The 12,247-nt window shown below is 44.4% G+C and overlaps 1 protein-coding gene across 3 annotated transcripts; it reads left to right on the top strand.

Annotated features, from left to right (window-relative positions):
* Positions 1-1,210: 1,210 nt before the first annotated feature.
* CLDN12 (claudin 12) lies at positions 1,211-11,341 on the top strand. 3 transcript variants are annotated; one of them, XM_049798633.1, is made up of 3 exons: positions 1,211-1,379; positions 4,131-4,197; positions 7,097-11,341. In XM_049798633.1, exon 3 carries the CDS (start codon positions 7,119-7,121, stop codon positions 7,854-7,856), a length of 738 nt encoding a protein of 245 aa, XP_049654590.1. In that variant the 5' UTR covers positions 1,211-1,379; positions 4,131-4,197; positions 7,097-7,118; the 3' UTR covers positions 7,857-11,341. The 3 variants fall into 3 exon arrangements, with proteins under 3 accessions (XP_049654590.1, XP_049654592.1, XP_049654591.1); XM_049798635.1 differs by lacking the exons at positions 1,211-1,379; positions 4,131-4,197 and adding an exon at positions 5,371-5,389; XM_049798634.1 differs by lacking the exons at positions 1,211-1,379; positions 4,131-4,197 and adding an exon at positions 6,281-6,722.
* Positions 11,342-12,247: the final 906 nt, after the last annotated feature.

The following is a 12,247-nucleotide window of genomic DNA, read 5'->3' as shown; positions in this document are numbered from 1 at the left end:
CCTAAATGATTCTATGATTGCAAAGCAAAATGAGACTGAATACATCAAAGGCTTCTCAACTTGATCCTGTTTTGTTTTGTAAGTATACTTACCAAACCCTGCTTCTCTAAATTTTGTTAAAGCAGTCACTGGGAAGAAATGTATGATTTCTCATAATGCAGTTCTTTTATCATCAGTATTGGTTCTCATTCTGATTCTCATTTTATGGTGTTTGGGGCTAACGTTTTCACCAAAGCTAAGTATGGGCTGTCAGCAGTTTTTGATACTCCATTTATTTCATTGTTGAAAATAACATTTTGTTGTTGTTAGACTTCTTGAACACTGGTCTTAATTTCACGGGGGGGGGGGGGGAGTTTGAAACAAGACCCAGCTTGCCTTTATTTCATCTGTGTATGGAGAGATACAGAAACTCCAGCAGTGAATGGATAATGCGTTAAGTGCAACACTGAGCCAGTCTCAAGAGCTGTAGCTTGCAGGACTAGCGCTGGCCTTTGCACTTCTTGTGGGGTTGACCCAGGCCAGCAGCTAAACACCTGGACAGCTGCTCGCTCACCAGGACAGGGGAGAACCCAAGGAGAACACACAAGGTAACTTGCAGGTTAACGTTTAACAGGTGGAGGAAAAACAGATAGACAGATGCAAAAGCAATCACTCGCCACCCCCCGGAGCAGTACCCAACTGCTCTCCCGGTGAACGGCTGCTTTGGGAAGACCAAAGGCCCGGTTTTTACTGCTGACCTGACGGGGCCTGGGGCCGTCTCGGCCCTGCCCGATTCGGCCAGCTGTCCCCGGGCAGCAGCCGAGGCCGCGGCCGCTGCCGCAGGGCCCGTGCCAAAAGCGTAGCTGCACGCAGCGGTGCAGAGCGCGGGGAGACGGGCCTTCAGGGCCCGTAGCTACGCGGCTCCCCAGACCCGCCGGGGGTTATAACGGGTGAGCTTTGCTCGCGGCCTCACGAAGCGGCGCTGAGAGTGACGGCGCGGCCCCTCCGGCTGCGCTGACGTGTTGGAGGTCCGTCTGTTAAAGCGCCGGGGGTCGCGGCCGGGGGGCTGCGCGCCAATCGCAGTCCTCCCTACACACGGGCGGGACCGAGCGGCCGCCTCGCCCCCGCGGCGGGGGCGCCGAGGCCGCGCCCCGGCAGCGGCCGCCCGGCCCGCGCCGCCCTGCGGGGGACCGCCGCGGGGGCCGCTGGGAGTTGTAGTGCGCGCCGGGACTCGGCGCCGACAGTGCGGCGGCGCTGGACTACAGCCCCACAACCCTCCGGGCGGGCGTCCCGCGGCCTCCCCAGCGCCGGGGAGGAGAGAAGCGGCTCCGGCGGACGGAGGTCGGGGAGCGCAGCGGAGATGGTGCCTCTCCTGCGTGCCCCCGCGCCCTGACGGGAAGGTGGGCGGCGAGGGCGGCTCTGGGGGTGGACGCGGTCCCGGTCCCGGTCCCGGCTCCGGCTCCGTCCCGGCGGCGCCCGAGGGGAGCCTCCCGCGGCCGCCTGGGCGTGAGGGGCCGCCGCCGAGGCGGCTCCGAGCGGGGGCTGCAGGGCCGGGCGGATGATTTCGGCGGCCCTCGCCGGTTTAGCCCCGCTCCCCTGCGAGTCTGGCTTCGCGGCGCGGCGGGTTTGGTGCGGTTCGGTGGGGAGCGCAGTCGCGGTGAGCGGGTGCGGGCGGTGCTGGGCGGGCGGCGGGGCCCGCACGGCGGCTGCCCGGCGCCGCGGGGGAGCGAGCGCCTGTTCGCCGCCGCCGCCGCCGCGCGTCTCCCGGTTTTCCCACATCGGTCGGTAAGACGGTGGCCCGCGCCGCAAGTCGGTCTTGAGAGTCCTAATGCGTTAGCTGGGGACGTTGATTCTGATCCTGTACGTCTGGGTTTGCTTTTACTAGGCAGTTTTGTAGAACTTGGAACTGAGGGATTGATTTCTAGAAGAAAAAAAAGACTGGTGGGACCGATTCTGTATCGGTTACTTCCACTTATCTTGAAACGGGATAGCTGTTGATCTCCAGTTTCTGGTGGTCAGTTATCCAAGACTCGTGATTTTTTAAGTGACGATGCTGTTGTGGATCGTTAGGGAGTGCATTTGTACGTAAATTGTACTTACGGTGACCTCCCTCCTTTACAGAACAGCGGTGGTTCCCAGTCCGCAGTATTCTCGAGGCCGTCGTGCAAGGGAACAGAGCTGGCTTTACTCATTGCTGAATTATGTCTCTAGTAAATGTCTCTTTTTCTTTTTTTCTTTCCTTCTTTTTTTTTTTTTTTTTGTAGTGTGTGGGCAGTTAATAGTTTACCGGTTTTTAACCAGCTTCAGCAAGCATCTCTTGTTACAGCAACGTGGATCTTAGAATAGGAGCCGTGGTAAATTCTGTCCCTGAAGTGGTATTAGGACTGGTAACTTCTGTGGGTCAGATACAAGACCCTTGAGTATGACAGCTGTAAAATCCTTGGGATGTAAGAAGCTCGGGTCTAGAATCTAAAGTGAGACAGGGTTTCACCTATCCTGGCCAAAGTGTGCTTTTTTTTCCCTTGGACAGCTAATTCAAAAGTGGCTGAGATCCCTAGTTGTTCAACACCACCAGTGATAGAGAATAAAATCAGATGGACTAAATGGATAGAGGAAGAGGAAAGAAACTTCGTGTCTGCAGAAACGGAGGGCTTTCTGAGTTGGATATTGTAGAATATTCCATACCTGCTCTGTATCTGTTTATTATAACAGCTGGTGGCCACAGGTTTTCATCATTTAATGGCAGGGACTCCTGGGCTGGGCACAGCTCCCTTTATGACAGGTTTGTTTGCCAGTACTAATTTTCTACTTAACGATGGTTGTTACTGAGCACTGGCTGGTATTTTGGGGTGTGAACCTGCAGAGGGAGATCTGTATGTTTATCTTGGCTTCAGTTGCTGCTAAATGCACAAAAAGCTTGAAAATTGCTCAGAAATATTAGTGAATAAGAACAGCTGCTCCAAGCTGTGCAATAATACTTTTTTTTTTTGAGATCCAAACTAAAAAAAAAAAAAAAAAAAAAAAAGCTGCTCCTTCTCCAAATGCAATTGAAGGTATTGATACTGACCTCTGCAGCCCTGCATAGTTAGTTTGCCCAAATTATCGCATTTACTCATAGCGGCCTTGGTTGATTAACCTGGCAGTGGAAAGCCAGTGGGATGCTTGATTTCGTTGTGTCTGCATTTCCATGTCTTGTATGCAATAGCATTCATATTGGAGGACCCCAGACTTGGAAATTAATTTTCTCATTTAGTGAAAAACTTGGGTTGCGTGAGTGTGTGCTGTAAGGTCTCGCTCTTGCCTAGATGGTTCGATAGAAGAATTTCTTTGATGTTGCACCCCAGGAGACTACGCATATATAAATGTTACAGTATTTCAGCTTTTTGATATAGGTCAATTAGAATAAACTCTATGTCCTTGTATGTGTTAGTATAGCAAACTCACCTTTAGCTCTTACAATCACATAACGACATACTTGTAGGTCTGACTGTCCAGTAGAAAAGTGATTTTCCTATTATGACCTGCAGAGTTGCTCTTGGGACCCGGTGGTGTGGATCCCAGATAGGGGTGTAAAGAGAATCCACAAGAGGATCCTTTCTCTTCCTCTGGAAAAGCTGGACAGCCATTGAAAATGCATCACCAGTACTTCCTGCCTTTCTCCCTTTTCCTTCAAACCTTTGTGTAGAAGCCAGGAAGGAATATAGAGAACAAGTATATAAACAGTTTAGAGTCTGTGTATTGTTCTCTGACATCAAAAACAAAATCGTTACACCCTTTTGTCCCAGCTGTATAAGTGCAGCCTGGAACCTAACATCTGAAGTAATAATTTTATATGGCTTTATATGGATTTTTTTTGCTAGAAACACAAAATTCAGGATGTGAACATCTCCATGTCTTGGAATACCTAAGAAGGGAGTTTTTGTCTGTTGCATGAAGACAGAGATGAGTATATAGAGGGGGAAAATCCTGGGGGAAGAAAAAAAGCAGTTTGAGTTTGTTTTTTAAATAAGAGGAAATTGTAGAAAGGTGATGGAGTTGGCCTGATGTAAACATATCTGAGATTCCTTATTTCTGAATTATAATGTAAACACTGTTCCTGGAATTGCATGAAACAAATGTGATGTTGACTCTTTCCTTGTTCTGTTTCCTAGATCCAGTAACACCTTTTTTCCTACTCTAAAAGCTGCTACAGTTTCTCTTGATTTGAACACACCGCTGGTGAGTACAATGGATCCATCTTAATTAAGACAACATCTATTTTGTTGCTGTCTTAATCAGGGATTTGTAACTGAAGCTGTACTTACAGCTATAAAGCTAGCAGTATTTGCAAGATGGGACAAGTTTCCCCTGATAGGGGGGATCATGGATATCTTACCTATAAATTCACTTTTCCTTGACACCCTCTAATAGCAAAATAAGCTATTTTCTTTGTCTTTCCCTTCCTACCCCAAGAGAACAACTAAGGACCCCCCTCCTCTTCCCTCCTCTTCCCTCCTCTTCCCTCCTCTTCCCTCCTCTTCCCTCCTCTTCCCTCCTCTTCCCTCCTCTTCCCTCCTCTTCCCTCCTCTTCCCTCCTCTTCCCTCCTCTTCCCTCCTCTTCCCTCCTCTTCCCTCCTCTTCCCTCCTCTTCCCTCCTCTTCCCTCCTCTTCCCTCCTCTTCCCTCCTCTTCCCTCCTCTTCCCTCCTCTTCCCTCCTCTTCCCTCCTCTTCCCTCCTCTTCCCTCCTCTTCCCTCCTCTTCCCTCCTCTTCCCTCCTCTTCCCTCCTCTTCCCTCCTCTTCCCTCCTCTTCCCTCCTCTTCCCTCCTCTTCCCTCCTCTTCCCTCCTCTTCCCTCCTCTTCCCTCCTCTTCCCTCCCAAAAACCATCCAAAACTCAAATACCAACAACAATGGAAAAAAACCCCAAACAACCCCAAAACGAACAAACAACCCTCCAAAATATAAAAAAAACCCACCCTTGATGCTTCTGCCAGGAATGGCTAGCAAAAACAAGCTATGCAGGGAGGCCTAAACATACCTGGCAACTAGCATGAACTAGAGACTAAAGTCTTCTGTCTATGTAACTGATACAGCAGAGGTAATAGAAAAATACAAATTCCCCCATGCTGTCTTAAGTCCTGGCTGTGTAGTCCTTGCCATAACTATGTTTTGATAACGTAGAAGGAAAGAAAATACCTCCCCATGAATTTGCAGAGGCAGTGGGTTTCTGAAAACCATCTGTCTTGTGCTTATTCCAGCTGCTCCTGGTAGAGCTCTGTCTCAGAGTATGCTCTGCCTGCATGGAAGTTTTATCCAGGCACAGGCAAGCTCTTCATGGAAGAGCAGAAGTATCAAGCTCGAGGAGAACAAAATTTGATGCTATATTAGATTTGCCTCTCAAGCTCATTTGTTATAGTTCCATTTCCTTGCAGGTTGGTTGCATTGACCTTACTGATGCTGAGGTTAAGCGTAATATTAAATAAATTATGATGGAAATAAGTCTCGGGTCCTCCTACCTGTGAGGTATCCTGTCAATGATCCACCATCTGAAAAGGTTACTGCCATGAGAACAGTAGCTTGCCCGCACTCAGCTATTCTTAGCAAAAATATAATGCCATCTTTTTGATGAATGAGGCACATTTTTAGCTTAAATGTGGTTGTCATTATTTCTTCTCAGCAGTGCTTCTTTAAAAGAGTATGATCAACAGTTGTTTCCCACATACCATTGCAATCCTTCAGGGTTAGATGGCGTAAAAAGTAAATAAATGCCTAATGCTTTCTTACGAAACAAATTGGGCTTTCTTTATTTGTCTGTAAATCAATAAAATGCTGACTAGCTGTATAGCCTGATAATGCTTGTAGTCTGCTTCCAGTATACATGGAAATTGCTTATCTGAGAAGTTCCCTGGGCATATGGTGTTTGCAGGTGTGGAAGGATAGTAAGGGATCAAATCCCATTTCCTCTTTGGTTGCAACCATGTCTGTAACTTTACTGAGATACAGATATTCAGTTATTTGTATATACATTAGGTAGAACTTCTGGTACCTAAAGAATTGTTTTGTGACTTTAGACAAATCAGCGCAATGCAGTATAATGATTTGGAAGAAATTTCAGTAGGAGTTTATGACTTAGTAGCTCTCAGATTTTTCACAGTTTCTGCTCATTTTTAGGTACTATAATTTTTAGTGTCCTGCTTCAAGTATTCTCTGGGGTGGATGCTTAGTGTCTATTATGTATTAAGCCTCTTTAAGGCTTAAATTGAGTCTGTCTTTTTTTTTTCTCTTTTTTTTTAATCAATTTCTTTATAAAAGACCCATCATTGAGACTGTTTCCCAGGATCTCTGCAGGCAAGAGGCTCTACTAGTTACGAAGACAGTGTTTATATTGAAAAGGAAGCAGTATACTTTAACACTTCATCTGAAGAGGAAAATGTGAAAGCTGAAAAGCCGTCTGCTTTCTGGAATTGTTTGTGTGCTTGGACAGCTGGTTTTGAAAGGCAGAAGTAGCGTGGAAGAACTGTTAATTGCTTTTGAAAAAATCATACTAAATTACTCAACAGAGCCTTCTCTACTAGCTTGCAGCTCTCACCAACAATTTGGCCTATATGAAATGTGTATAACTGCCTACATACGCATTCCTTGTCCCATCTAGTGATGATGGTTTTAAGCAATTCCCTTTTACTCCCACAGAGGTGTGGTAGGACTGACCGTGCACTCTGATGTTACATCTGGGCTAAAGAGAGGGAGCTGCCAGTTGAGGGAGAGGTAAACTTCTTAAATCACACTTACTCAATGATTCACCTTTTCCACCCAGACTCTAAAAGTGCGTGCAGTGACACAAGCTGAAAGGCTATGTAGAATCCAATGTTAAAGTGCTCCTTTTTGATTTTGAACACAGTGAATTTAGTAGTCTGTCAGCTAAGCAATCATAACAGTCTGTGAAATAATCTGAGTTTTCATTAAAGCGTGAACTTGGTTGTGTTACCTCCACATAAGCGTCTAAGGCAAAGATGGTGCCAGAGAGTTACTGCCTACCACACAAGTTTATTAACCTGACAGAAGTCAACTGTAGTCCGTCCTGTATCCATAAACTTGCACCTATTGATTTTTAAATTTTTATTTTTTCTTTTTAATTGCAGGAAACAACTTCTGTGGGTAAGCATGGGCTGCCGGGATGTTCATGCAGCAACCGTACTGGCCTTCCTCAGTGGAACAGCCTCAGTAGCTGGACTCCTTGCAGCAGTTCTGCTTCCAAACTGGAGGCAAATGAGACTGTACACATTCAACAAGAATGAGAGGAATGTGACCGTTTACACTGGACTCTGGATTAAGTGCGCTCGCTTTGATGGGAGCAGAGACTGTGTGATATATGACCCACAGTGGTACACTGCTGTCGATCAACTGGATTTGCGTGTTCTTCAGTTTGCCCTTCCACTGAGTATGTTTACTGCTGTCTCAGCTCTGTTTCTCTGCTTGATTGGCATGTGTAACACAGCCTTTGTATCCAGTGTGCCAAACATCAAATTGGCCAAATGCCTTGTAAACAGTGCGGGCTGCCATCTCGTGGCTGGCCTCTTGTTCCTCCTTGCGTGTGCCATTTGTCTCACTCCATCCATCTGGGTCATTTTTTATAACAATTACCTGAACAGAAAATACGAGCCTGTCTTTAGCTTTGACATCTCTGTGTTTATTGCCATTGCCAGTGCTGGCGGTCTGTTTTTCACTTCCGTTCTGCTGTTTCTGTGGTACTGCGCATGTAAAAGCCTACCTTCTCCTTTCTGGCAGCCCCTCTATTCCCATGCGCCTAGCATGCACAGCTATGCCTCTCAGCCGTATTCTGCACGCTCTCGCCTCTCTGCCATAGAAATAGACATTCCTGTTGTGACACATGCATCTTAAGAAGACAAAGTCTTGGAAGCCAAGTTCTTGTGCTCGTTCAAACCAGGAAAATTACAGGCTTGATTCTCTCTGCTGCCTTGCACTGAGCATTATCATTTGTAAGGTCAACTTTCCCAAGGTGCAAAGCAATGGAGACCTGACTTCAGCAAGTCTCTTGCTGTTCTCGTGTTACTTCCTGACCAAATTTTTTTCTGTTTTTAACTCTGAGCTCACTACAGACAAAACTGCTGCTAATGTTGGGACAGTACACTAACAATAGTATCCGTTCATCCTTCTGCTTACTGAGATCAAAGTAGGTTTGAACCTCTTTGCTATTTGATAAGCTATTATTAGATTCTGATCCCATTGTAAGAGCTACATAGGTGGACCCTTGCACCCGTGCATTATCCAAATGCAGACAGTGGAACGGGGTTCAGGGGGTTCACTGAATTTCTTTTCATCTAGACACACATATTTCACGATGTGATGTCTGAAAAGGGTATTTGGCAGACTAATTCAGTTCTGTAGCACTGTTCTTTATTTTCTACTGCACACACAAAAAGCTACCTGCTTATGAACTTCTGTAATAGAATTAGTGTCAAATTACCCTTTATTTTCAAAGTAGCTATCAGAAGAAATAAAACTGGCTTAACTAATAACGTTCTTCTGTACTGTAATAGCATTTTGTGAATTACTGGAGGCTAGAAACTTCTTCGTGAATTTTATTTCTAGTCTGTTTTTTAATAAGTTACCAAATTCACTAGATCTATTTTGTGATTAAAACAAAAAACACTTGTATTTAAAAATTCTGTTTAGAAACTTGAATATTTTATTTGAAGGCCATCTTAAAGATGGATTTTTCAAGTAGCCTTTAAAGTGTTACTCAATTCTGGAGAGAAATGTCACTGCAAAATGGATTAGGAAAACCATGAAGAATTCTGAAGGCTATAAAACATTCTTTTGGAACACTGTACACAGGCTATAACAACATCTCTCTAGGAAGGGGATTATAACCCTGGGGAGAGATTTTTAAATCTAGATTGTCTTTTTTTTTTTGAAATGTATATACAAGTAACAATGAGCTTGTGTATTTCTCAGAGTTGACCTTTATGGTTGTTGGACTTTTCATGCTGTAGCTTATTTAATTACTGATTAAGACTTAACCTTTTCAGCCTTGTTCTTCAACACCTTTCAAGTTGAGCTATTTTAAAATCCAGTTATTTCCTATGCTGCCACCTCACAACTGGAGAAAGTTTACCATTCCTATTTTCTGTAAGATGAAGTTTTAAGTAACTTGTGAGCTTCACCTTGTAGCTCTACAAGGATGAGGAGGGATTAAAAATTCCCAGCCTGGGATGTCTTTAAATCATTTTTTTCCTTCTAAAATGCAGAACAGGTCAGCCCTAAGGATCAAAGCTTTTCAATATGGGCTTTGAAAGTACTTGGAAATTTGATGACAGTGAGTTGAAGAGTGTTACAATTAAGGCAAGAATTTGATTTGCTCAGATTTTGGCAAATTGAGATCTTGTGTTTAAGGTGTCATTCCAGTAAGGAAAGTTATTTTGACTGGTGGCATTCTAGAGCTTAGTGGATATTTGTATTTCATTAATCCCAGAACAAGTTTGCTTTGCTAAAAAATCAAATAGAGTTCTTTAATTCCAGTTCTGCAAACTCATCCAAGGTCCTGAAAGTCAGTTTGTTTCTTTTTCCATGCATTAGAAATAGGAACAAATGCTGTGCTGGGCAAATCTTGTTCTGTTACAATCTGTGTGGTAACAGTATATTAAGAGGAATCATTGTGTTTTAACTGGTAGACCTCAGAATTAAGTGCACTGAGTGAGGAAGCTGATAGCTGTCATAAATTCCCAGCATAGTCAGTAAACTGACAGGCCTTTCAGAGTGCTTGATTAAATTGCAGTCTAAGGAATTAACACTGTAGATGATGAAGAATACTTAAGGAGATAGACCTCTAAAGTTACATGTATTTAACACCCTCTTAGGTTTGCAAGGTATGATGTTGGATGAAGTTTTGTTTTGTTTTGTTTTTTTCCTTTTAATCAGATCGTGACTTGTATGGGATTAGAACATGTGTAGCAACATGCAAGCCAGCTTTTTTTTCTTCAAAACTGAACTTTGCTTTACAGTTATTCTGCTTGCCCAACCTTAGATACTGTTGCTGTTTCAGCTGCCCATATCCTTAGATGCTTTGTCAGGTCAAAGCACAGGGACCACTGGTTTGTGATTTCACATCAGCTTGCTTCCTCATCATTGCAGTGTCTTTTCTTCTTTGTGCCTTGTGCAAGTTATGAGTTGGCCAGTAAATGTGAGTTTACAGTCAGTGTCTGGCATGCTTTTTGAGCCTGAATTTACAAAGCATGTTGATCATTTTGGAGGGATGATGAATACAGCTCTTGGTGACTTTAAAAGGAGCGTAATCTTCAGCATCTCCAGAGCAAGAAAGGCAGCCTGGCAAACTGATCTTTTCTACAAGAGTAAATGCAGCCAGTGTTTTTTTTTCTGTGCACTTCAAATAGCAGATGTGTCTGACAGCTCTTTTGTATTCTGACTTTGATTTTTATGCACTAAACTTTCAATCAGTATTTGCTGCTGCCTAAACTGATAACTGGTTGGTTTGAAAATTGTGTCTTTCCAAAAGTCTGAGATGGATCTGAGTTACGAAAAGCGGGGATCCAAAAGTTAGTGGATTCCAGCGTAGGTTTCAGTTAAGGTCATCTTTATGAAAGACTGTTGCATCATGTTATATCACTGAAGCACGGCTGGGTTTCTTTCAACAGTGCTGTTAATGTGAGTTTCTGCTGGATCCGAAGTGAAATTACCTGAAAGTGCTGTGCTGTATTTCTCCTTCTTTACACAAAGAGGTGGCCAACCTGTGACACTTGAGCCGAGTGCCGCTCCAGCATTTCTCTTGCTAAGGTTACCATTGTGCACAGCAGCAGGGCTGGGGATTGACAGGCCTCCCTGGATTTGAGGAGAAAAACGCGTGTATCCTGCATGTACCTCTGCCAGGGAACAGCCGCTGTGGAGCAATTAGCACCCCTGCCTCTGACCAGTTGCTCCTTCCTGGGCACTTTGCTGTGTACAGGACAGGCACTCTGGGTCTTGAACAAAGGAAGATTTTAACTTGTGGCTCATGCAGTCAAAAGGTTGGGTGCTCTGGGATTACAGGAATCTGTATTTTTTTGAAGTAATTCTTGTCCAACTTCTCAAGTTGTGTTTGTTTACAGTGTTGTTTCTTTTTATGTTAAACAGAAGATATGTATTTTTAATAAAACATTCTCATACAGATGCAGTTTATTTTGATTAATTTTGTGGAAAACAGTAACTGCTGGAATATTTAAGGCTTTACCTGTTTTGATATTGATTGCCAGACTGTTTCAGATGCCTTAACAGGCTTAAAATGTTGTGTATACTGCATTTTAACTCCCTAATTTTATAGGACTCCTGCTTTAAACAAACCAAAAACCCACAAACAAACAAGACAAACAAACCAACCCCTAAAAACCCAAGCCAATCCTTTTGCCACCTTCTGAAAGCTTGACTGTTATTTATAACTTCCCTTTATTTTTATTGTAAGCTAGCCCTAAGAAGTTCTAGGGTTCCTTTTGCCTTTAAAAGAAGGAGAGTGATTTCCTTTAATCTAGAGGATTTCCTTTCCCTGCCTGTGGCCAGGATGCAGGCTGGGGGCCAGGATCTGGTTCGGCCCCACAGCAGAGCCAGAGTGTCAGTGTGACAGGGAAAAGAGCGCAGTCCTAACTCTGCACCCAAGCCCTGTCCCTTCCCTGCGTCAGTTCTGCTGCTCGCTCAGCCATCGCTTAACCAGTGCAACTTGCTAACCCAGCTGAAAAGTTCTGTGCTGGATTAGTCTTTTCCTAGACTGGTAAGATTTGCATTGTGTTAGTGTCACACAGGACAGACAGTGGTGGCATTAGCCATCCTGTCCTCCCCTCGGCCGTGCCAGCTGTGCTGTCAGCTGGAGAATATGTTACTACCTTATGTGTGAAAGTCATGCAGGCATCCCAGGGACTTGTGACAGTCCGGAACGACAGTAATGGTTAGTGATGCATCGTTTCTGTTGTGTGCTGCTCCTGGCAACTACAGCTCAGCAGCATTATGGTGACTCAGTAACAAGCATTTCCCCATTGTTATAGGGCAAAACACAAACCCTTTGAGCATTAGAAATACTGATGCCCTAGTGCAAGTTCACAAAACAACCTGGATTATTTATGCAGAATATGAGACTTGTTGGTAACTCCTGTGTAGATTTCTAGAATTCTAAACTGGCATTCTAGGAAGTTGGTTTTTTATCTGATTGGGGTGCGGAAGTAACGTTTATATGAGAATAATTGTCATGGAGTATGCACAGTTTAAAGCAGTTGTTGCCAGTACTACAA

Source organism: Accipiter gentilis, chromosome 4 (assembly GCF_929443795.1).
Source record: "Accipiter gentilis chromosome 4, bAccGen1.1, whole genome shotgun sequence".
Lineage (NCBI taxonomy): Eukaryota > Metazoa > Chordata > Aves > Accipitriformes > Accipitridae > Astur > Astur gentilis.
Note: the sequence above shows the minus strand (reverse complement) of the source record. Positions and strands in the feature narration are given on the sequence as shown.